The 24,831-nt window shown below is 35.9% G+C and overlaps 1 protein-coding gene across 4 annotated transcripts in view; it reads left to right on the top strand.

Moving 5' to 3' along the window:
* LOC113107602 (adhesion G protein-coupled receptor L3-like) overlaps positions 1–24,831 on the top strand; it is a 109,320-nt gene that overhangs the window by 66,752 nt on the left and 17,737 nt on the right. For all 4 annotated transcript variants that reach the window (XM_026270257.1, XM_026270248.1, XM_026270237.1 and 1 more), the window contains exons 7-16: positions 5,237–5,533; positions 6,831–6,928; positions 7,305–7,490; positions 9,578–9,616; positions 12,239–12,422; positions 19,780–19,902; positions 19,986–20,191; positions 20,277–20,450; positions 22,780–22,989; positions 23,661–23,881. In XM_026270257.1, coding sequence (XP_026126042.1) covers positions 5,237–5,533; positions 6,831–6,928; positions 7,305–7,490; positions 9,578–9,616; positions 12,239–12,422; positions 19,780–19,902; positions 19,986–20,191; positions 20,277–20,450; positions 22,780–22,989; positions 23,661–23,881 — 1,738 coding nt within the window. The remainder of the gene's footprint in view (positions 1–5,236; positions 5,534–6,830; positions 6,929–7,304; positions 7,491–9,577; positions 9,617–12,238; positions 12,423–19,779; positions 19,903–19,985; positions 20,192–20,276; positions 20,451–22,779; positions 22,990–23,660; positions 23,882–24,831) is intronic.

The raw sequence follows: 24,831 nt of genomic DNA, 5'->3' as shown, positions 1-24,831 counted from the left end.
TCCATTGCCATTAATTATTACAACAAAATACATTTTTATAGTCATGCCAAGTTCTAAAAAATATTTAATTATGTAGGAGTTGTGAATGACAAATCCTTTATCCATATCCAGGATGTTTGAATATTGCTGTGGACAATTGAGGACCTTGAGTCAAAACGACTGAAACCATCGCTTAAAGCATTATAGATAAACCTCTGACTGTGAATTTTCCAATGAGGACAAAAAACATTGAATGATGTTCTTCACTGGACTTGAATAGCATTGATTTGAATAGCTCACATCCTTTACTTCAGTGAGGGTTAGATTCTTTATAATGATGACAGTAAATCATCATTTTGAGTCAGATCTTTTTAGTGAATAAGTCACAAAACAAGTCTAAAGAATTTGTTCCTGAATCAATCTGAGCAATTCTTATAACTCAATGAAGCAAGAAGCGTTTCATGTGGACATTGTGAGTCACTGACTCATTGAAGCGAATATTTCTATTGTTTTAAGATTTGACTGATGTAAGTTACTTTAATAGCTGAATAATTAAAATGTTATGAATAAAATACAGTGCAAATATATCTGGGAATTGACTGTAAGGACATTTTTTCAGCACACAAGTGAAAGAGAGCTGTTTTAATAAATAGCATTTTATTATATATGTTTTTTCAGCTGAGATTTAAATACAAATCATATTAAGGTTTCTAAATTATGTTTTATATGAGCTGAATTATGACTGCGACAAACCGAACTGGGGAATATGAAATTACAGTAAACACTGTTACAAATAAAACAAAATAAAAAAAAACGATTATTAACCACACATAGCTTTATTGTAACATTTTTGTGCATGTAATATCTTACACCAGGATGTCAGGGACCACAAAGTGACATAAAAGAAGTGAACAAACTGTTCGCAAAGAACCAATTCATTTCCAGTTCCTTAGAAAATCTGTGTTTCCAGTGTTATACAGTAGGAGGCGCTATTACACATCTTCTGATAGATTACTGAATGTCTGGATCGAAACACAGCGAAGAAGAAGCAGAAACAAGCGATTGCGTATGCAAGCAGATGCATACATTTATGTAAACTAATGCGATCATCAATCATTAAATAGCACGAAATACTGAATGAAATGTTGATCCAGGAAGTGTTTTAGGACACCATCTGTGTTTTGATCATCAGTCTGAATCTGATCCAGACATGGTCTTTAAGGAAACTTATAAAATAAAATAAAAGAATGCATGAAGCTAGAATTGTTTTTTTTATTTGTCTGTTTAAAAGCAGAGCTCTGTTCTTTCTTTTGACATATTGCATGTTCAGATATTCATTAAAGTTTTGTGAAAATGATCAAAAAAGCAGGTGGGCGCTGGCAACTTAAAAAAAAAACACTGGTGGGGAGAGAGTTGTTCAGTTTATGTATCAACACACATTTTTACTCATGTTTGCTCTTTGGCAAGTGTTAATTTTGGACCTTGCTCACACACACACACACACACACACACACACACACATATTTACACAGACTGCTGACCTAGAGCATCTCACCATAATAGAAGGAAGAGGAGAGGAGGCTGGGCTTTCACGTTTCCTCACTCTTTGTGTTTTATATGTATATTTTGCATCTTCATTATTATAAATTCTCTTTAGTTTCTGAACTCATTCTTTTTAGGACCTATAACTCTTTGTTAAACAGTGGACCCAGAGAGTGTTTGGATGCTGTAGTCACACTTAAAAATGTGTGAATGTCACTGCATTATTTACAAAATATCAAACCAAGTGGCATTTGCATACAAATGATTCTAGACCTTTTCTGAAAACGAATGTCACTGAGCCGTTCTTACAATTACTTTTTACAAATTGGTGACAGTTTAGACACATTAAACAACCAGAATGCATGCAAATAATTTCGTGCCCAGATATTTAATTCTATTTTTGAACAACATAATCCAATATTATATCATCTGAAACAGACAGTTTGTGACAGATGCACTACTGTTCAAAAGTTTTTGGGGGGCGGTAAGATTTTTAGGTGTTTTTTAAAAGAAGCCTCTCATGCTCACTTAGTCTGCATTTATTCAATCAAAATACCATAAAAACAGTAATATTACGAATTATTATTACAATTTAAATATGGGATTAAATAAAGTGTACTGTATTTGAGGAGTGGAGTATCCCTTTAAGTCCCTGGGGTATATTTATATCAATAGCTAAAATACATTGTATGAGTCAAAAATATAGATTTTTCTTTTATGCAAAATATCTTTAGGATATTAAGTAAAGATCATGTTACATGAAGATATTTAGCAAATTTCCTACTGTAAGTATATTAAAACTTAATTTTTGATTAGTAAGATGCATTGCAAAGAACTTCATTTGGACAACTTTAAAAGTGATTTTCTCAGTATTTAGATTTTTTGTTTTGCACCCTCAGATTCCAGATTTTCAGATAGTTGTATCTCAGCCAAATATTGGCCCATCACAACAAACCATACAGCAATGAAAAGCTTATTTATTCAGCTTTCATATTATGTATAAATCTATTTTCTAAGTTTCTACCCATGTTAAACTTTGTTTTACCACGTTTTAAATTACATCATAAACAGCAGCTCAAACTTGCACCAATCACTGATTCCCTGCGCAGTTGCCATGACGCTGTCTTCTGATTGGTCCTGATCAGCAAGGTGACATTGTTTCCTGTCTCTGTGTGGGCTGAGGCATATTTAACAGGACACCGTGCATTGAATATCCCCGAAAGACTCATTCCGGTCGCACCTGAAAGAATGACCAAACATCAAATGACCCAATTTCATACAGCGGTTTTCCAACAAGCCAGCAATCGGAAACAGACATCTGATTATATATCGCCTTCTCTTTCATGTTAGTCTACAGGAAGAGATGTGCTAAACAGACCATGCTGGAAGCCCACTGTGAAGTCATGCTGCCTTTAAAAATGTTTGGAGCAATAGAGTATAAGTGACCTTTACCCTCAAGGAGTGAGTCAGCCATCTTTCCATCAAGGCGGAGAATGGAAGGCTTCCTTTGATCAGCCGCCAATCAAAGCACCCTTTCCGTTGGAAAACACACACATTGCCCTCTATCTCCCCTATTGTGTCTGAGTGGGCTGTATCATGGAGATGACAATCTCGAGACATTGAGGGCATGGCAGACAGGCGGTCATCGGCGAGTGATGGAGAGATTTGGAAGGTGGATGAAAGGGCTGGTTTGTCATTTAATGGCTTCTGTTTGAAAAAGGAAGGGAGGGTGCCATGCCTGTCTGTGAGTGTGTGTGTGTGAGCGTGTGTGTGTGTGTGTGTGTGTGTGTGTGTGTGTCTGAGCGATTAGTCAGTGTAGAATGCTCTGCTGCTTTCCGAGTCTTGCCTCAGTAGCTCCTCACACAGACAGTTACAGAAATAGAAACAGGAAGTGCTTTCATTTAACTCAGCAGCCCTTTAAAATCACAGTCAGATTTGCTGCACAGAGGGATGTTCGGGAGAGAGAGGGAGAAGAGAAAAAGAGGGCAGGAAAAGTGATGAGAGGAGATGCGAGGGGATATTTGGATCAGTGCATCTCTATAAAAAGCCAGAGCTGTCTGGCGGGATATAGTCTAAGAAAGAGGAACTGTCTTTCATTCGGAACTGCTAACGAGGACTCATGCTGCCTTATGATTGCACAGTTTTGTTAGTGCACATTTCCAGGTATAATTTATGCACCTGCAAGTACATCATTGGCTAAAGCCATTAGAGCAGGGTCAGTGGCGTGTCTGCAATTTTAGGCATTACTGCGAAGATGTTCCCCGTGAGCCTGACAAGAACAACTGTTTTCAACATTGATAATAACCAAACCAAAGATGTTTCTTGAGGAGCAAATCAGCATATTAGAATGATTTCTGGAGGATCATGTGACACTGAATAGAAAAAAAAAAAAAAAAAAAAATATATATATATATATATATATTTTGTCCAAACAGTACTGAGTACTAATAGTACTGAGTTTTAGTTTAGGTGGGTAGTGTTCTTACCCAAGAAGGTACAGTTAAGTATAAGGTAACTGCATGGGTTACATGTGGAACAGGGCTGTAAAATAGGCAGAAAACATATCAAACTATATGTTTCAGTTACAGTTAAAATACATTTTCATCGGTCCTAGAATAGAGCCTTGTGGGATCTTTTTCCAGCATTCTTTTCATATATACTTTTTTATTAAAGTACATCGCCATGGCCAATTCACAGACAAACATGAAAATGGAAAAGAAGTAGCATCTCTCTCCTCTTGTTTTTGTCTTATATCCTCTTCAGAGCTCTGTCCGTTTTTCCAGCAGTTGCTGCAGCAACAAGAACATCTCCAAATAAACACGGCAAGACAGAGACACAGGGAATAAGAGACAGAAAGAAACAGAGAGAGAGAGAGAGAGAAGCTATTGCTTTAGTTTTGCTCTTTGGCTCTGTGTGTGTGCACCAGTACGTGTCTATCCACACATTTAGTTTAGTCTAGCCCAGGTTTAAGGGATGTTATGTAAAGTCCTGAGCTTCCATCACAGATTGTTTCTCACTTTATATCAGTAAACAAAGCTATAGTACATATATGCATTTGACTGCTATATGCCTGATTCAGGCCCTCAGGTGTGTGCTTGTGTGTTTGAGAGAGACAGACAGACAGGAACAGAGCATGCCACTGGGGAGTTATGACTTTTAAACATCATCTATCTTTGCCTCTCTGAAGTCCTTGCACTCAGGGATCGGGCCTGTCAAAACATACACTCCCAACTGCTGCACAGGGCACAAAGACACACACACATTTACACACACAAACACTCTCCAGAAACCTGACTCATCCAGTCATCCCTGAAACAGCAGAGATGCCGAGACAGAGAGAGAGAGAGACTGAGATTGAAGATGTCTCTCTTCTAGCAGTACTTTTTGTGCAAATGTCCGTGCTTAAACAGCGGCTGTTGAAATTAAAATAAAATGTTAAAAGAGAAGGTGAAATGTAAATAAGTGAAGTATTTTTAATTGCTATATAATTGACAGATACATGGCTTTTTAATTAATAATAAAATGTATATATAATCTATCTGTCTATCTATCTATCTATCTATCTATCTATCTATCTATCTATCTATCTATATTTTAATAAAGGAGTGTTTTAATCGAATATCAGTTTTTGCTATGATATCTAAATTGACATTGCATTGCGACACCTCACGTTATTTTCTATTGTAAGTGTTAAATCTCTCTCTCTTTCTTGCAGATCCTCCTTCTTCAGTCTTGCTTCCTGATGCACTTCCTCCAGTACGCAGCTCCACAACCCCTCCACGCCCATATACGGGCACGCTCCGCCCCTCCCTCACTACTACGACAACAACAACCATGGCTCCGCCTCGCCGCCATAACAACATCCTCCCAGAAGCCCTGACACGGTCGCCTCCATCCCTCCAGACTCCAGTCGCTGTTGACTATTGCACCCCACGTCTCACTGCTGAAATCTCCTGGCCACGGACACACCAGGGACAGCTTGCTAAGCAACCATGCCCACCTGGCACCATAGGTTAGTAAGAGAGAGATTCATCTATTATTAAGGGCAGTGTGTGTGCACGGAGGTTTATTTTGTTTAATGTGTATTGAATACATCAACTCTTAGGTTTAGCTGTGTGTGTGTGTGTGTGTGTGTGTGTGTGTGTGTGTGTGTGTTTGTGTGTGTGTGTGTGTTGCGCTCCTAGGAAACATCTGATACACTTCAACAGTTCAACAAAGCTCCTGATAAAATGATTGAAAGAATTAATTCATAATTCAAACCCGTAATTAATTTATCATCCCAGTGTTTATCATTAGTATTCTTTATAATTATGTTTAACAATAGGAATTCTCACAGTACAAATAATTACATAGTAATCTATTATTCAACCGAAATAAAGTGTTCCCTAAAAATGTGAGAATGTCTCCACAGTATATAACAAAATTCCAAACCAAAGTGTAATTTGTTAGAAAGCTAGAGATTTTAAAAACGTTTGCAAAACATTTCACATTTACTTAAAAATATAGTCCACCCAAAAATAATTTGCACCCCCATGTTGTTCCATGTTGTTTTCTTTCTTCTATGGAATATAAAAGAAGATATTCTGAGAAATGTCTAAGTGTTTAAAGAGGTCAGTTGCAACCAATATCCATAAATAATAAAAGGCAAGTAAATGAATATACATAAGAGCTGCCCTGGATGAGCAGATTATCGCTTAATAATAATAATAACTAATGAAATATGACATTTTTAGTTGTTCTTAAATGCTTCAGGAGATTTTGAAGCCAAAAGGATCACTTCATTGTCTTTTTTGTAATTTTTGCATCCAGTTGGTCACCATCCAGTTTCATTTTATAAAAAAACAAAACAAACAAAATAGAGGAGCATTAACTATCTGTTGAAATATCCTTTTGAGTTCCATGGATACAAAGCAGCATATAGGTTTGGAACAACAAGAGGGGGAGTAAATAATGACAGAATTTTAATTTAAGTGTGATTAAAGAATGTCAAATTCTTGTTCAAGCCACTGCATATGGATATGAACGTGTAAAAGTTATGAGGGGAATGTATTTACCTCTTTAAAAAACCGTCTTTCCTGTCATTGCGGTTAGCTTGTTCAGGTGTTCTGTCAGTGCCATCTCATTATGTGGGCAGCTGCCAGCTGTTGATTGACACATTATGTACCGCTTGTAAATCTCTCACCCTGCTTGTGTGTGTGTTTGCTTTGACACCAATTGAAAGGCTATGTTTCTCTCAGTGTGGATGTGCATATGTCTGAGCGAATATGTGTGTGTGCTGTTCTCATGTTTTTCTTTATTATTATTTTCAGGTGTAGCCACGTTTAATTGTTTGCTTGGCTACTGGGATCCGAAGGGACCAGATCTGAGCAACTGCACCTCACCATGGACCAATCACATCACTCAGAGAGTGAGTAAAAATATGGCACCATGGGAAATAAGCTAATGGCTTAATGGCAAATTCAGCGGAGAGCGATATGCCTATAGCAAATATATTAATAAAGCATAATTTGGCCTGAAGGTTTTTAACGGAAGGCTCAAAAGCTTATCACAAAGAGCAGCCTGCAGCAAAACTGCTTTAGTGTACAACAAAATGAGTCTAAATTCAACTGTCAAGATCAGCTGCAATGTATTTCACTTTGCGGCAAAATTACAAAGAGCATCTTGTAATAATTTGGCGTGTGTGTGTGTGTGTGTGTGTGCACGTGTGTGTAAAGTGTGATGAGCAATATGCCCACGTACATCTCTCTCTCTCTCTCTCTCTCTCTCTCTCTCTCTGTCTGTAGATGAGATCGGGAGAAACGGCTGCTATAGTAGCACGAGAGTTGGCTGAACAGACGAAGGGAGAGTTGAGACCCGGAGATGTCCCATCTACAGTCAAAGCCATGGCACAACTGGTGGAGCTACTGGATGTACAGCTGCGAAATCTCACCCCGGGGGGAAAAGACACAGCGGCACGGAGCTTAAACAAGGTATCCGTGCTGTACTCTGTGCAGAAGAAATTACACTATTATTACATGTTTATTACACGTTAATAACATTGCCTTTTTTGTTAGGTTTGATAAAGCAATGTGTATTTTTGTGCGAAAATGAGTGGGAGAGAAAGTCGTGCTCCAGTTATGTGCAGAGTACAGTGTTTTAGGCTGTAAACCTGTAGCAGCCTACAGATCAAAGACTTTAAGGCCCAAATGGGAAAACATCCGGTTAAAAACAGCTACTGCTCGATAGACAGAAATCCGTACACTCACACACCCACACACACTCTTCTAAATATGGACACACATATTAAAACAGCTCATAAAGCCCTGGTGAGTTTTTGCAATTAACAAAAGAAGCCCCCGACATAAAAGAACAACACACACACACACACACACACACACACAAAAAAACTTCAAAGGGGTGAAACGAGCACGCTGACCGCACAGCAATACACATATGCACGGATGAATTTGTGAGAAACATAAATAACGTCCAGTCAGACATCTTATGCAGACAAATATATTTATTATGCATATCAAAGAACTGATAGTTCATGACCAAAAAAAAATTCACATGTCTGTGAATATAAGAAACAATACTTAGTGAAAATTACGATGCAGCTAACTAGGATTGTAACGATACATTTATGTCATGATTCCGTTGGACGATACATTCATGTCATAATTCAGTTTGATGATATTGATGTCATAATGTACTTTCAGAATGCTTTAAACAAAGCCAAAATAAAGACAAGTTAAAAGGAAGTTTTTAAGACGTATACTAAACAGTTAAAAGAAATTGAATAAAAATGCTAAATTTAATATTACATCAGATCTGGTCTTTAGTAAGCTTGATCTTGGTCCTGGTTTCCACTGCTAGTTGCAATTGTGTCATCGGAATAGAAATATTCATTAATTTGCTCAGCTGAAAATATAGAGTTATACTCTGTCAGAGACTACATACATTTAAATATTGTAAGTTTTATGAATGATTATCACATGTACACAAATATTTTTAAAATGCCTGTTTGATGCCAGTGCTTATTTATCCAATTAAATAATTTATATTAAGAGAACCAACAAATTGCAATTTCCCTGTTGCATTATCATAAATATTATCATACATATACAATAATTTATAATAATTTAGTAGTTTAATAGTTCACACCAAGTACTGACAGCAATATTTGGCACAAGTTTAACTATTACTAGGTTAAAGTTAAATTAAACTGGTGATAGCATGTTAAAGATAATAATCCAATAACATCCATTCATTCTAAACAAAACCCAAACTACTGTATATCATATATGCTGAGAGCATTAATTACTTAAAATAGTTTTTTTCAAAACCAAAATTGTGAATTTTCCTGTTGTTCTTTTGCATCTGGTTGGACCTTTGCAGTTTATGATCACATTAATAAATTTCTACCTTTTGCGTTTGAAATTTAATTTAAATCAAATTATTTTAGTCCAGGCGAAACCTGGGTGCCGAAGCAAAAACCAGATGAGAATGTCATAAGAGCTTGACCCCAACAAACAGCTCTGCGCATAAAGCTGCAATAGGAGAAAGTATCAATTTTTTATTTCTTTTTCATTACACACATCACATTCAATGTGTCTAAATCTAGAGCAGTGAATCTCATTCATTCTCTCAGGAGCTAGCTGAACAGTGCAGAGCCTGAATATCACTTTACTAACTCTAAACAGCCAGTTTCCTATTACCAGCATCCAGCTACAGTGATCAATTACACAAACATCAGCTCATCTGCAATCAGACACAGTCGAAACCTCTGCTTCATTCAGACTTTATACGTCCCACTGGTGTTTGTTTGTATATTTACAGTATTTTTGCCCTGGCAGACATGTAGGAATGTTTTGTGGCAATCAGTAAAAGATTCATTTTTGTTTCTCTGATACATATAAAAGAATCATGATTCCTTAATTATGTGTTACTAAATGATTGTAGATGGTTTCAGCTAATTAGGCTTTGTTTCTTATTGGGCTCTGAAAGATAACATGTGCGCTGTGATTTTTCGTGTGTAGTTATTGTTATTCTAATGTTTTAATATTGTGTCTTTCAGCTTCAGAAGAGAGAGCGATCGTGCCGTTTCTTCATACAGGTATTTCATTCTGTCCTGGCTTTGAATGTCATGTGTGTGTGTGTGTGTGTGTGTGTGTGTAGACACACATATATTCCTTTCTAATTCATGTTCCATATCACTTTAGCATCTACAAAGATTGAAGTTTTCAACATATGACTGCTTTATACTTGTGTGCAGCCGTATGTGTCATAGCATATGAATCATATTGGCTGTGTGTGTGTGTCTGTGCGTCTGCACTTGTGCCTGTGGGCTGCTTTTTTTGCATTTATAAAAGCAGAGCAATTTGTTTCTCATGAGAAAGCAGTAGTGATGTCCGCACCGGTCAGCAGTGTCACATCAGTCGACTGATAAACACACACACACACACACAGACAGTGAAAACAAAAAGCACATGATAATGTAGATAAGCCCAAGAAAAGCTCAGCAGACTGAACAAAAGGAAAAGCATGAGAACTGATTAAGAGGTTGAAAATGACGTATCTCAAAGTGATGTAAACCGCTCAGTCAACCCTGCCAATGCTTGATGGATTTACTGTATATTTATTTATATTCCATGAAATAATTGAGGTCTAAATGTTGTTTTTAGTTATAATGTTTTTTGTTTTCTGTACTTTATCACTTATTTTATTTTATGCACCAATCAGAGACAGTTCTGACAAGCACAAAATCAGTATGAAGTCTCTGGGGTATATTTGTACCAATAGCCAAAAATACATTGTATGAGTCAAAAATCATTAGGATATTAAGTAAAGATCATGTTCCATGATGATATTTTTTAAATCTCCTACTGTAAATATATCAAAACTTTTTTGATTAGTAAGATGCATTGCTAAAAACTTCATTTGAACAACTTTAAAGGTGATTTTCTCAATATTTAGATTTTTTTGCACCCACCAGATTTTCAAATAGTTGTATCTCAGCCAGATATTTTCCTATAATATCAATGAAAAGCTTATTTAATCAGCTTGATGTATAAATCAAAATTTCTAAAAATGGACCCTTATGACTGCTTTGTGGTCCAGGATCACATATATTATCATTGCATTGATAACCAAAAACTATTCATTTCTCATGATCCTGCACACACACCATTAGGTAACATTACTCCGAGGTGACTGCAGAGCAACTTGAACCAAAAAATGACAGAGTGCTTTTTCAAATACTCTGTGGAAATGAAATGAGTCTATCCAAATGTCAGATGATCGTGCTGATTTAGACAGAGAGAATTACAGGATTCTGTGACAACTGTCTGAAGCCTCCCGGTGCTGACATCAAGCAAATATGGATTCTCAGTGGTCATCTAATATGTAATGCAGTGTGTGTGTGTGTGTGTGTGTGTTTCTTCATGCTGGATTACCTCCTCAGCTTCAAAGCACTTCAGTTCTGCTCCATTTACCAAGTCTGTGGAGAGTATTGCTGCTGTGTGTGCGAGGAAACAGAATATAAGAAGAGTTTAAAAAAAATCTCTTATCTGTCTCCACAGTACGAGCCCCCATGTGCACACACACACACACACACACACACACACACACTTCCCCCTGACCTCTTGACACAGTTTGTCAGTAGATTTCAGAAGCAGTTTTGTGAGGAAGTAAATATAACTCTTCCTTTTTACCTTTTATCCCAGTCGTCTCTCATCTCTGTCTCTCCTTTTACTCTCTCTCTCATAAAAGGGTCATTACTTAAGTGGTGTCAAAATGAATATACTCATCCCGCCTCTAACACACTCTGTCTCTCTCACACACACACACATACACACACACACTGCTCTACTGTAACTGGGGCAGAATGATTCAACCCAATGGCCAGATTAGCCTTCAGCAATTTAAAGACAAATGACAAAACATCCCTCTGTCCATCCCTACGGATGAGTGCACTACAGCGAGAGATGTTAATTACATCACATATCTCCTCGCCACAGATATTATGGGAATGAATAACAATGCAAGGTTATGAACTTGATTTAATTTAAATAAAAGGAATTTGACCTGGAATCATTGTTTGCAGCGTTTTTGTGAAAGTGACAAATATATTTGGCCTGCTTTGTGTTTATAATTGCAGTCCGTATGTTTATGTTGCATATGCACTTTTTCAAATGAAAAGCAAGATTGTAATGTGTCGTGATGTACTCAGTAAGCCTTTTAATATACTACCACCTTAAAGTCTTAAACCTTCATTTGTATATCAAGGTTGAGGTTTTAATATCCCTGTGATAATATTCACTGCCAAAATTTAAAAGGCTTAATATCTTAATAATGACTTTTTTAAAGTCCCTTATATTAGTCTCCGCCACACAGCCGAGACATTTCATTTTTTTTATACAGTGCTCGTATGGAGCCATTAATTACCTCGCCTCGTGTTTGCATGTGTGTGTGTGTGATGACAGCTTCTTTCATTTCCACAATGTCTCACACTCCCTGTGGATCTTTCTTCAGTTTGACAAGGTTATATTCCAGCACAGAAACCGTGTAGTGTGTGAATGCGGGTGAAAGTGGAAGAGAAATGGTTTATTGGAGAAGTGTGCACTTTGGGAAATATGTCCTTACGGTGAAGTTCAGATGTCAGAATGTATGTGCATGGGTTCAGAAGTCGTCCCTCGCCTCCAGAGCGCTGACGTCTCTGTTTTGCTCTCTTCTGCAGGCCATGGTGGAAACGGTGAATAACCTTCTGCAGGTGCGATCCCAGGCGGCCTGGAGGGAGCTCTCTGTGGCCGAGCAGCTGCGATGTGCAACCATGCTGCTGGACACGGTGGAGACCGGTGCCTTCATGCTCGCAGACAACCTCCTCAAAACCGACACTATACAGGAGAGCACCGACAACATACGTGAGTTTACCAAAGCCGCTCTCGTGATGTAATAAGTATGCACATTTCATCTCTGTGTCTCCAGTTGCATGTTCTGATCTCTCCTGTCATGAGGAGACAAATAAATTAAGTTAAAAAACAGATGGATAAAACCTTTTTTTATTTTTGGATAAAGACACGATGTTTGTTTGCACAAGCTGATTCATAACATTGTGAAACAATTATTTGTAATGTTTTGTTATGAAGTTTAACATGCTGAATACGGAAATCTCATGCAACATTCATAATACTGAGCTAACAACAACAGTTTAACAAAAATGAGTCGTCCTAAACTTCAGAAGTGTACACTGGAGGATTTTTGGCTGTTATAGCTGGAATGTTCCAGAAAGAACTAGAATGTTCTAGAATGTTACAGAAATGTCTAGAATGTTCCCAATCTTGAAAAAGCTAAATATCTTTTTTTTTTTTTTTTTTAAACGTTCAAAAACTTCTATCTACTGAGCCAGTGTTTCCTAATTAATGTTCAGAAATTTGCCTAGCCTAAATATTTACCAAAATATTAGTGCTGGGTGAAAATAAAGAGCACAATAATCTTCAGCATTACAGAAGAACCATAAAAAATTTACGGTTTACGTAAAATAATAATAATTTCACAGTTTCTTCACATAGTCTGCATTAATCTTCAAAACATCACAGAGGGGTTTTAATCATTTGAACACTTCCAAAAATGCATTAAAGATTTTCAATGTATAATTCACAGAATTTATTATTTAATTATTACTCTACGTTTTAATGTTTTATTTTGTATTGTAATAATACAAAAGTTATTCAAATGCAAAATGCAATTCTTGAGCATGTGAATGTAAAACGAATTCTAATATTACCGCCATTTAGTTACATTAGTGTTTTCAGCATTGTGTTTTGCAAAAATTAATGAATCAAGAGTAACGTAATTGTGATATTGTCATGAGATATTATTATTATTCTTTCTCTCTCTCTAAAAAAAAAAATGCACATAAACCCTGTCTGCTAGTGGTTCATACGTATGGCCTGATGCATAAAAACGCATTATCACATTAGAGGTAAACAGCAGGGACACAGGCTTCAAGTGCACTCGAGCTAGATGTAACGAAGCATGTCTGTGCAAAACACAAGAGCGCTCCACACAGGGGGTCTCGTTCTGTCTGACTCATGCAGAGGAATCCATGCCTCATCTTAATAAACAGACAGAAGTGGTCAAAATGTGTACCGACTGACACAGGACTGCCACAGATACAGAGAAAGCATGCGCTCAACACGGCGTCATTTTTCAGCTTGATGGTATTTATAATTCTTGATCAATACAAGTATTCAAACGTGACATTTGAAACCATTGCTGTGTTAATTGTAGAATGCTCCAGCAAGCCGTCTGTCAGTCAGTGCAGGCAGGAGGCAGATTCCTTCAAGCCGTTCAGGAATGAATGGGCGCTGTGAAACTGTAAGAAAAATGAATCTAATCTATAATCAATATTCAAACCAATGCTAAAAATAATGTTGCAGATTAAAGACAGCATCAAAACAAGCGCAACCTCTCTCTATCTCTCTAGAAATGTAGCAGAAAAAATCTGTTTACATATAAATACTCTAATAAATACTTTTATAGCTGCAACAATCACTCAAAACCATGAGCTCATTCACACACACACACACATCTAGAAACTGCAGAATAATGCATTATTCTTTCTATTTACACAATGACCAGTGACTGTTGAGCAACCAACATCTTTTATCTCCGTGGGAAATTTACTGGAAAAAGTTTCCTTTTATTGTCCGAAACTTAATGTAAAGACACATTAATGTAGAAACATTCATGACATTATCCTCCAAAACAACACTAATAATAAAATCAAAATGTTCACAATTTCAGCTTTTCTTTAAGACATTCTTTAAGACATGCTGTGCATGACGTACTCTGTGTCTTATTTTATTTTATTTTATTTTATTTTATTTACCACAGAAGAAAAGCAGGAATGACATGCACCTGTTTATTTTGAGAGGGCCTTCCTGGCTTACTTGAAACAAAACTTCGCAGTTCTTTAAAATGTGTGAGACTCATTCATGCAACATTTTAATTTAGCATGCAATGAGATTCAGGTGTAAAATATATATATATATATTTTTAACTAGTCTTTAACTTGACAGCCAGTGATCACCTGTATTTTGATCATAATCTATAAAATGTATGTTTTTTTTGGCATTCACTGTCCACTTGCCACAGAAGTCTGCATATGCACAAATAATTTCTGATATTATATTTGATGCGTTTGCAGCCTTTTTAAAGCGTGCAAGCTCCAGTCCCTGATAACTGTAGTGAGAAACTAATATACAGTCGTCAGAATTCCTCTTTTTATTCAGGTTTGGAGAGATGCGAAGTTGAGTAAATGATGACAGCATTTTGATTCTTTGAAGAACTCTTCCTTTAATTTCTACTATTTACACTGACAGAGAAAACAATAGAGAGAGGAAGAAAGTGAGGGAGCCGGTGGCAAAGATTTGAAACGTAATAAGAGAGGACATGAGAACAGCAGGAAGAACAAAACTGAGGAGGAGACAGAATGAACAGAACAAAACCCGAGACAGAGAGAGCGAGACAGACGAAAGCAGTGTGGAAACGAGAGGATGAAAGGGAGAGGAAGAGAATAAATGAAAGAAAACCAAAAGAGAGAAAAGAAGGGGGATGGTGTTCAGAGATCCATGCTAACTGCTCTATTCTGCTCCAGTGCTTTCACAGCACAAAGAGGGAAATTTATCGTTCCTGGCAAACAATTTATCCGCTATTCCACCACTCAAGGCCAGTTCACATGCATCTCGTCTGAGAGAAATAGCTCTCCGTGGGATTGCCCTCTAGCCTAGCTTTCCCCCGTTCTCTCTGCGTATTTCATCACTTGTGTTTTTTCGGCATCTGATCATATGCTTTAGTTGTTTGGCCTTGATGTTTTACATGGAGAGAGGTGCATTAGTGCATAAGCAACATCAAAAACTCCACCGACATCTGTGTGATCTCTTTAATGCAAAGCTGCATTGCTAACGGTTAGCATTCATCTCTGGTACTTAACCCCTCAGAAGTGTACAATATTTGCTATCTTTGCTCATGGGCACTTAGATGCGTCAGTCACCTGAGCCGTAAATGCCATGTAACTAAGCTCTCTGAAACCAGAGGATAATACTGTAGCTGATGGCGTCACAAGAAACCCTTCACTGGTGTAATCACTGGCTGGGATGATACACAGCGATCCCTTTCAGGCATTTTAGAGCCCTCTAAAACAAAATTGGGCACTGGTAAACCGTTTACTGTAATATGATGAAATTACAGTGGTAAAAGAAGCTCACAGAGTAGAGTCCAGCTAGACGTTTGCGATACAAAAAAAACTATTAGATGAAACATTTGCAAAAAAAAGAAAAGAAAGAAAAATCTATATTATTTTAAAGAAAGCTGAAATAAATACAATAAAAATATTGCTAAATTAAATAATAATAATAATAATAATTAAATGGTGCCTAAATGAAATATAAAATAAATCTAACTACTAAAATTACTTAAACTAAAATGCAAATAAATTAAAGCTAAATATAAATATTAAAAACCTAATAAAAATGATACAAGTAAATAATAAATCTAACAATATAATAAAATAATTAAACAATTTTAACAGATTGATCAACTGTCTAGAACAATGTGGTTAGCTCGCAAAATATAAGTTAACTAAACTTAATTTCAATATTTACAGTATAGCGTCAGTTTATCCTACAGCACATTAATTGTCATAATAATACATTTCTGACAACATACAGTACATTTGTACAATTAGGTAATCAGACTCTTGATAGAATACCAATTTAGTGTTTAGTACAACTTTCATTTTTCATGTATATGTTTTTACAAAAATAAAAAATAAAATTCTATGGGGAAAGACACTTGAGTTTATTCTTCAAAATATTTTCCAGCTTGTTCGTTTCCAGTGTTTAGTACAACAGACCAGAAACTACAACAGGCATGAAATATGGACTTATGCAACCGTACATATTTAATGTGTTTTATGTGTCTTTTACATAAGACTTAAGAAATCAATAAATTAATATACAGAACTTCTTAGATGCTTTTCAGCATTAAGTGCAAATCCTTTTTTGCATACACGTCTTTGAGTAAAAAGAAAAGTTTTTTTCTCATTACGTTCCTCTTTTTTTTTTTAAATCTTCAATCTCAAATCTTAGCCGAAAGCTAATCTTAATCTCGCAGACAAAATCTCCCACCATTATCCATTTATTCAAATTAGAAGCGTATTCCTCCTCTCGCTCTTTCCTTCCTTTAATGCTTTCTTTATGCTATGAGCCGGTCTTGTAAAATGAGTGTGTACACCAAAGAGCGGAGAGCATGGAGGAAATTGCTTTTTTTTCGATCGAATGCAGATTTTGTCTTATTTGGGTGAAAAAGATGCTCTCTAAATCTTTTTAAAACAGAATACCAGAAAAATGATCCGAACGACTTGTCTGGTTTGAAAAGAGCATGTTAATAGATTACACTTGTGCACAGTTTTCTGTGAAGACTAGATTCAGATAATTAGGTTAGCACAGTGTGAGCACCCCTGCAGCCTGTGTGTGTGTGTGTGTGTGTGTGTGTGTGCGTGTGTGTGCGTGTGTGTCTGCTTTGAAGGCATGCACCATATCTGCTGTGCAGTGCTTGAAGTAGTTTATATAACTGGGTTGTTCTGTTCCTTATGGATCTCTATCTCACACACACACACACACACACACACACACACACACACACACCCTGTCTTCCTCTGATCATTACCCCAGGGTGTGTGAGTTTATTACTTCAGGTTTTTGTGTGTTATCTGTGTGGGTATCTCTCTTTTCTGTCTGAAAATATGCTTTCTTATGTGTCCTTTATTCAGGATATTCTTTCTCAGACCCATCAAAAAAGTGTCCTTGGTGCGTTTAGCTCTATGAGAGGTCTGAGGAGGGTAAATGCACTCCAAATCTGTCACATGCATCAATCATGAGGTTTATACAATATGTTACATCTCATTCGAGAACTAGGAAATTAGCACCATCTGACATGCATAATTCCACAAATGTTGTTTTGATTATTAGAAAGGTATACTGTGATGTGGTTTGTAAATAAATGACTGTAACGATGACAGAAGAGTAGCATCTCTTAAGTTTGAAAAATCTGTATTTCATAAAACTCACACTCGTGCACGAAGCAGACTGACACAGAGCTGTATTTTTATGCTTTATATTACAAAACCTGGACTGAAAATTACATAAACCGCCTGTTGCTTGGCCTGGAGACCACCTGCAGATATGAAGGAAATGATTTTAATAATGCTCACATACACACATAGATTATAGATGTGATTTAAAGATGTATAACTTCATAAGACGCCTGTTGTATAACTCATGGCTGAACTCCCAGAGAACTGTAGACTTCACGTATAATATGTTCACACATACACACGCATACTTTCATGTCTCAAAGTGAATTTATAAAGCTATTAGGTGTCTTTTAACTTACCCCAATAAATAAACATTGTCTAAATACAGTGAATACAGTTCAATCAATACACACTAATTTAGAGATTTATGAGTTTTCTACACAAACTCTGATTTGTGGATGCACATTAATTTTTTCCTTTTACATGTGTGTGCTTTTAAAAAAACAATAATCTTTAATTCCCAAACTGTCTGCGTGTAAACTTGTGTTTATTCGTCAAAATATTTTTCTACAGATGTTTTAAGGAATATAGGAATATATTTGATTTACCCTGCTTACATATTAATCTATGCATTAATTTATTATGCAATGCAGTTTTTTGGTATATTAGTAATTATTGTATTCATAATTTATAACATTTATTTATTTATTTTGTTAAAAGAGCATGCTAGTAAATAATCAGTTTTAGTAACAATTATTGTCAATTAAAACTACAAATATAATGTGTGTTAATTAAATGAAACAGAAATAAAATACAATAGGCCTATGTATATTAAATGAAACCTTGACTCAATTCAAATATGTGAAGTACAAAATTAATTAAGATTGAAATAAAAAAATAAATAGTAATATTAAAATAATAAAAATGGCAAAACATAAGAAAAACAAGAACAAAATTACTACAAAAAATACCAAATATAAAAATACTATACTATATTTTATTTTATATAATATACTAAAATAACAATAAAAAAATAATAATTATAATAAATATATACTTAATACATTAGAATTATTAATACAATTTTTTTTATTACTTCTTTCTTTGATTTCAATAATCACCGCTGATTTTTGCACTATGACTTCCACCCAGAACATCTCACGGGAATTAATTGTTTTTCAGTATAATATTTTTGTATTGTTCTTTCGCCAGCTGTAATGAAGTGTGGGCTTGCAAAGCATCTTTTAGCTTTCTTTAAAGAGCCTGTTAAATTAAACACTGCACCTCAGTAATGAGACAAACACTTTTCAACTGAAAATCAATTACAAATGATAACATTAGTGTAAAGTGAACAGAACTGCTTCTAATGTCTCTACATCACACCATCTGCCCTAATACTGAGAGCTTTTTAGTAGCTTTCACCTCCACCGTGACCTGAATCCATACGTAGATGAATTAATATTGAGTTATTAACATGAATTTACCTTGAAGCAAATGTGGGTGTTCTTACAGATGAGCTCTCAAATATAAATTTGTTTTACAATGAGGGGTGACACAGAGTTGAATCCACAGCGTGATCCTCTCAAGATTTTAAAAGAGGTCTGTCTTCTCTGAGTACCTTGTGTGATAATTATAAATAGACTGGCAACGTTTTATCCGAATTTTCAATATGTTTCACAGCCAGCAAATTGTAGTTCATTACTTACTCCAAAATGCATGATAAATATTGTAGTTAGTAATATTACATTACACTTTTTACATGATATACATAATTGTACTACTTTTAGATTACTTTTGACCGATCACATTGATTTCAATACATTGTCAAAATTTCCGAAACTAGGATTCATGAAAACATAACATGTTAATAAATCATTTCAAAACAACAAATCAAAATAAATAGGCTATTTTAGAAAGGAACATTTAAAAGAATTACTGTGAATCAATAAATTATGGTTTTATTTTTACTGCCACTGTTTGAAAAAAAAAATGCAATCAATAAAAAAGTAAGTAAATAACAGTATTTTAAAATTGTTATATAACTACAATTACTCAATCTTGGGAATCTGATAAATAATCCAGATTACATGTACTATGCTTTCTGAAAACACGAGACTTGCAGTTCCCCTCCGGTCTGATAGGGGGCAGCATTTAAATGTGTGCATGTTTATGTTTCGCAGAACTGGAGGTGGCACGTTTGAGCACAGATGTTAATCTGGCGGATCTGAGCTTCCCTCAATCTGGACAAAGCGGAAACGCCATTCATCTCTCCGCCAACACACTCAAACAGCAGGGACGCAATGGTAATGCGCCACTGTCCAGCTGTGTGATTCCCAATCCCACACCACTTTCCACACTGACCTCTTCTGCGTTTTCCATTCCTCAGGTGAGATCCGCTTGGCACTTGTTCTCTATAAGAACCTCGGTCAATACCTGTCCACGGAGAACGCTAGCGTGCGTCTGGGAAGTGAAGCGGCATATCCAAACTATTCCCTGATAGTCAACTCACCTGTTATTACAGCAGCTATTAATAAAGACAGTAACAAGGTCTACCTGTCTGAACCTGTGGTCTTCACTGTCAAACACATACAGGTATTATATACGCTTACGTTTCTGGATTTTTCCTGAGTGTGTTACTATAATAGCGTGTATGATGTGCATCTCCTCGTTCCAACAGTCGGAAGAGAACTTCAATCCCAATTGCTCTTTTTGGAGTTACTCCAAACGCACCATGAGCGGATACTGGTCGACTCAGGATTGCAGGCTATTAGGCACCAACCGCACTCACACTTCCTGTTCCTGTACACACCTCACCAGCTTCGCAGTGCTTACGGCCCACGTGGAGGTCAAGGTATGTCACAAACTTACCTTATCAGTACTAATCGCATCAATGAAAGCACTATGGAAAATACATGTTGACAAAGCATTTCTAGATCTGTTCAGTGAATGAAAATGATGCATTTTAAAAAGAAACTCTAAATCAGAGTGTACAGCTGTCTAAATTATGTGACCTGGAGCACCAAACCAGACTTAAGTGTCAGTTTTTCAAAATTGAGATTTATACATCATCTGAAAGCTGAATGAATATGTTATGATAGGACAATATTTGGCCGAGATACAATTATTTGAAAAACTGGAATCTGAGGGTGCAAAAAAAATTAATATTGAGAAAATCGTTTTTAAAGTTGACCAAATGAAGTTCTTAGCATATTAGCAAGTTTTTACATATTTGTTGTAGGAAATGTACTAAATATATTAACTAAATGTATAATATACAATGTATTTTTGGCTATTGCTACAAATATTCCTGCTTTGTTAACGTTTGGTTTGTTACAGTTTAAGACATTTTTATGCACCAGTCTTACTAGAGTATTATTATACTATATAGTTACTATTATACTACATAGTACTATATGTTAATTGATATTTTGAAATAGCTTTTTTTAATATACATTTTCAGGTTTCCTTTCATTTTGTTTTGTGCTTTTCTATTTTTTTTCTGATTAGATGTAATTTATTTTGAACTTTAATTGATTAATTAGTTTAATTAACTTAATTTCAGTCAGTTGCCACCACAGCATTTCTGATTTCTGATTCATATTTTATTTTAGGTTTATTTCAATCAACAGAACCTTTTTTTTCTTTTTATAATTGTAGTTTTAGTTAACAATAACAACACAGTTTTGCGTATTATTATCAGCTGAAATTTTGTTGAACAAATTTACATGCCATGTAGTGGACAAAAATTAATAAGCATGACATGGCAAGATTCTGACTAAATATAGCCCAAATTGTGTATGCATCAACATGTTGCTTATGCTTATGCTTGTGTGTGCATGTCAGCAGAAGACAGCCGAAATGATTTATGCACAAAACATAAAGGCAAAAGGTCAGGATAAACATAAATGTAAATTTTGTATGCAGAGGGGAGGATTGACCTTAAACATTCACACACACACACACACACACACACACACACACACACAAAACACATCATTTAGACCCACACCCTTGAGGCTGCATTAATAAATGCTGCGTAAACGTATGAATGATTAATAAAACCATTCAGTGTGTGTGTACTTGTAGCCTGCACACATTCACTGAACACGGAGTCTTGTCATAGCCGCTGTGCTCCAAATTTCTCACACTAGCACTGAAATGAATGGGCCATCCCGACCCAGACCCACACTGACAATCTGCAAAACTTTTAAAATCAATGTTTAAGTGCATTTCTCGCCTAAATAAATACAGAAAATGTAAAGAAAATGTAATCTGGGCTCTCAGCAGAATGCATGAATGCATCTTCCTGTCTGAACTCTACCAAGTTTGTAGTTGGATACTCAAACAAATAAAAAAAAATCTGTGTAATGTGATGCTAGTGATTGCATTCTTTTGAAGAGCTAAAAATAACTTATATATACAGTATGTACATTATCTTTTAAAAGTTTTGTATCAGAAAATATTTTTCTTTTTATTTTTTAAAGATATTAGTATCTTTACTCAGAAAGGATGAATTAGATTGATGTGACAGAAAAGATAAAGCACATAAAATAATAAATGCAATAATACAACATTTCTATTTTTAAAAAATGCTGTTCGTCTGAACATCTATTTATCAAAGAAATATTCAAAAAATATATAACTGGCTTCCACAAAAATAGCAAGCATCACAGCTGTTTTCTATGGAAGTTTCCGCTACTAAATAAAAAATAAAACAGGTAATTGTGAAATCTAAAGGGTTTGGATTTTTTTCCCCTCTCACATTTATGACTAAAATCATGCAATTCTGAGAATAAAATGACAGAACTGCAAGAACAAATTTCACAATCAGCTTTTTTTTTATTCAGTGACAGAAATTGTAATAATAATAATAAATAAATAAAAATTGAGCAGCAAATCAGTATATTAGAATGATTTCTGAAGCATCATATGACACTGAAGACTTTATGATTAATTAATTTTTGCTGTTGCAGCTTTTGATTTTTTGTGCTGTATCTTTGATCAAATAAATCCTTGGTGAGACTAAGAAACTTAAACAAACATTACTCAACGAGCAAACCAACAAACAAGCCACTGCTATTTCCATCACATGGAAAAGTTTGCACTTTATGCTTTACCTAATTCAGTAGCTGCTTATATGAACCCTGACGAACATCCTTCCATCTCTCTGTGTTTCTCAGAAAACAGACCAGGTGCACAAGCTGCTGTTGGACGTCATCACGTGGGTCGGGATCCTGCTGTCTCTGGTCTGTCTGCTCATCTGCATCTTCACCTTCTGTTTCTTCCGCGGTCTCCAAAGTGACAGGAACACCATCCACAAGAACCTCTGCATCTCCCTCTTTATCGCCGAAACACTCTTCCTCACCGGGATCAACCATGCAGACCAGCCCGTACGACACACACACACACACACACACACAGTTTGTTTTTGTGTAAAGTGTGTTCATCCCATAGGTGTAATGGTTTTTATTCTGTAGAAACTGTATATTCTATGGCCCTATACCAACCCTACACCTAACCCTAACCCTCACAGGAAACTTTGAGCATTTCTACTTTCTCAAAAAAACTCATTATGTATGATTTATAAGTGTTTTGAAAAGCGGGGACATGGGTTATGTCCTCATAAGTCACCCTCTCCTTGTAATACCTGTGTCATACCCATGACATTATACAAAGTTGTGTCCTGATATGATACAAAAACATGCACACACACACACACTGTACAGAAAGCCCCACATATTCACACTCGATGGATTTCGATTAATTGCACAGCACTCAGACAATTTCTTAAGTTGGGCACCTCACTACTGTTACTTAGAGAAATGGAGAGGGTCTTCGACCTCTCATTGATAACAGAAACCTCATTGTTTCCTCAGAGAGAGATAGAGAATATAAGTAAAGACAAATGGAAAATGACAAAGATAAAATGCTGCAAATCCGTGGGGAACGTTCTGAAGTGCTAACAGAGCAGATGAGTTAATACTCAAAGCAGCGAGTCACAGATCACACTGGTGGAGAGTTTCAGCAGCTTTTGTGCTCAGCGTCTACTTCTTTGTTCCAGATCGTGTGTGCGGTGTTTGCGGCCCTGCTGCATTTCTTCTTCTTGGCTGCGTTTACATGGATGTTTCTGGAAGGCGTGCAGCTGTACATCATGCTGGTGGAAGTGTTCGAGAGCGAGTACTCGCGCACCAAGTACTTCTATCTCGCTGGATACGGAGTGCCTGCTGTTATAGTGGCTGTGTCTGCCGCCGTGGACTATCGCAGCTATGGAACCGAAAGAGTGTAAGTGTATGTCAGATACAGAGAGAGCGGAGGCCAGCTGGGAATATAATATGCATTTATAGGGGCTCTTTTAAAAACATTCTCACCATTACTGTCTACGAAAAAAGAAACATGCAACATGTGTGGATAGTACTGTATATGCAATCAGACGGCATTTTCAGCTAGATTTAACAGTAAAAGAATGACAAATGAACAAATAATTCATGAAACAGCAAATGTAAACAATTGCAAAAACATGAACAAAACACTGTTTCTGTTGACATTGGGGCCTAAGGTACGAAAGTTAAAATGTACTTCTTTGTACCCTTTTTTATCTCTAAATGGTACATACTAGTGCACACTAGTACATATAAAGACAGTTTTGTGTATATTTGTATATATACGTACACACATATATTCTTATTAGTTTTGTCCTTCAAACAAAGTACTAGAGTATAAATGAGTTAACACAATAAAAATAAAATCATACTTTCTTGCAACTATATTGTCAACTGCTGTATATTGTTCTTACATGTCAGGTCGGGGCAAGTTGTCACATTATTTAATTTAAATTAAAGGAAATATTTTTTTTTTACTTAGCAGGCACACACACTAAACTGATCAAAAGTGACATTAATATTTCTATTTTAAATAAATGCTGTTTTTTTAATGTACTATTAATCAACACACCTTGACATTTAAGAAAAATACAGTTGACTTTATAGTTGCCAGAACGTATGACGTAGAATGTATTGTTTATAAAACAGCACTTTAGTTTGAAGGACAACATGTATACATATATTTTAATTGAAGAGGGCTTTGAAAGACACCTTTTGAGTGAAAATACATTTATGCAATGGGAAACAAAACCTTACTTACTTACTTAAAGAGTCATAATTAAAAGACTTATTTGACATAATGATTCCACACAGTATTTACACAAAATAATAATAATGTTGCCTAATGGTTAA

This window comes from Carassius auratus, chromosome 1 (assembly GCF_003368295.1).
Source record: "Carassius auratus strain Wakin chromosome 1, ASM336829v1, whole genome shotgun sequence".
Classification (NCBI taxonomy): domain Eukaryota; kingdom Metazoa; phylum Chordata; class Actinopteri; order Cypriniformes; family Cyprinidae; genus Carassius; species Carassius auratus.
Note: the sequence above shows the minus strand (reverse complement) of the source record. Positions and strands in the feature narration are given on the sequence as shown.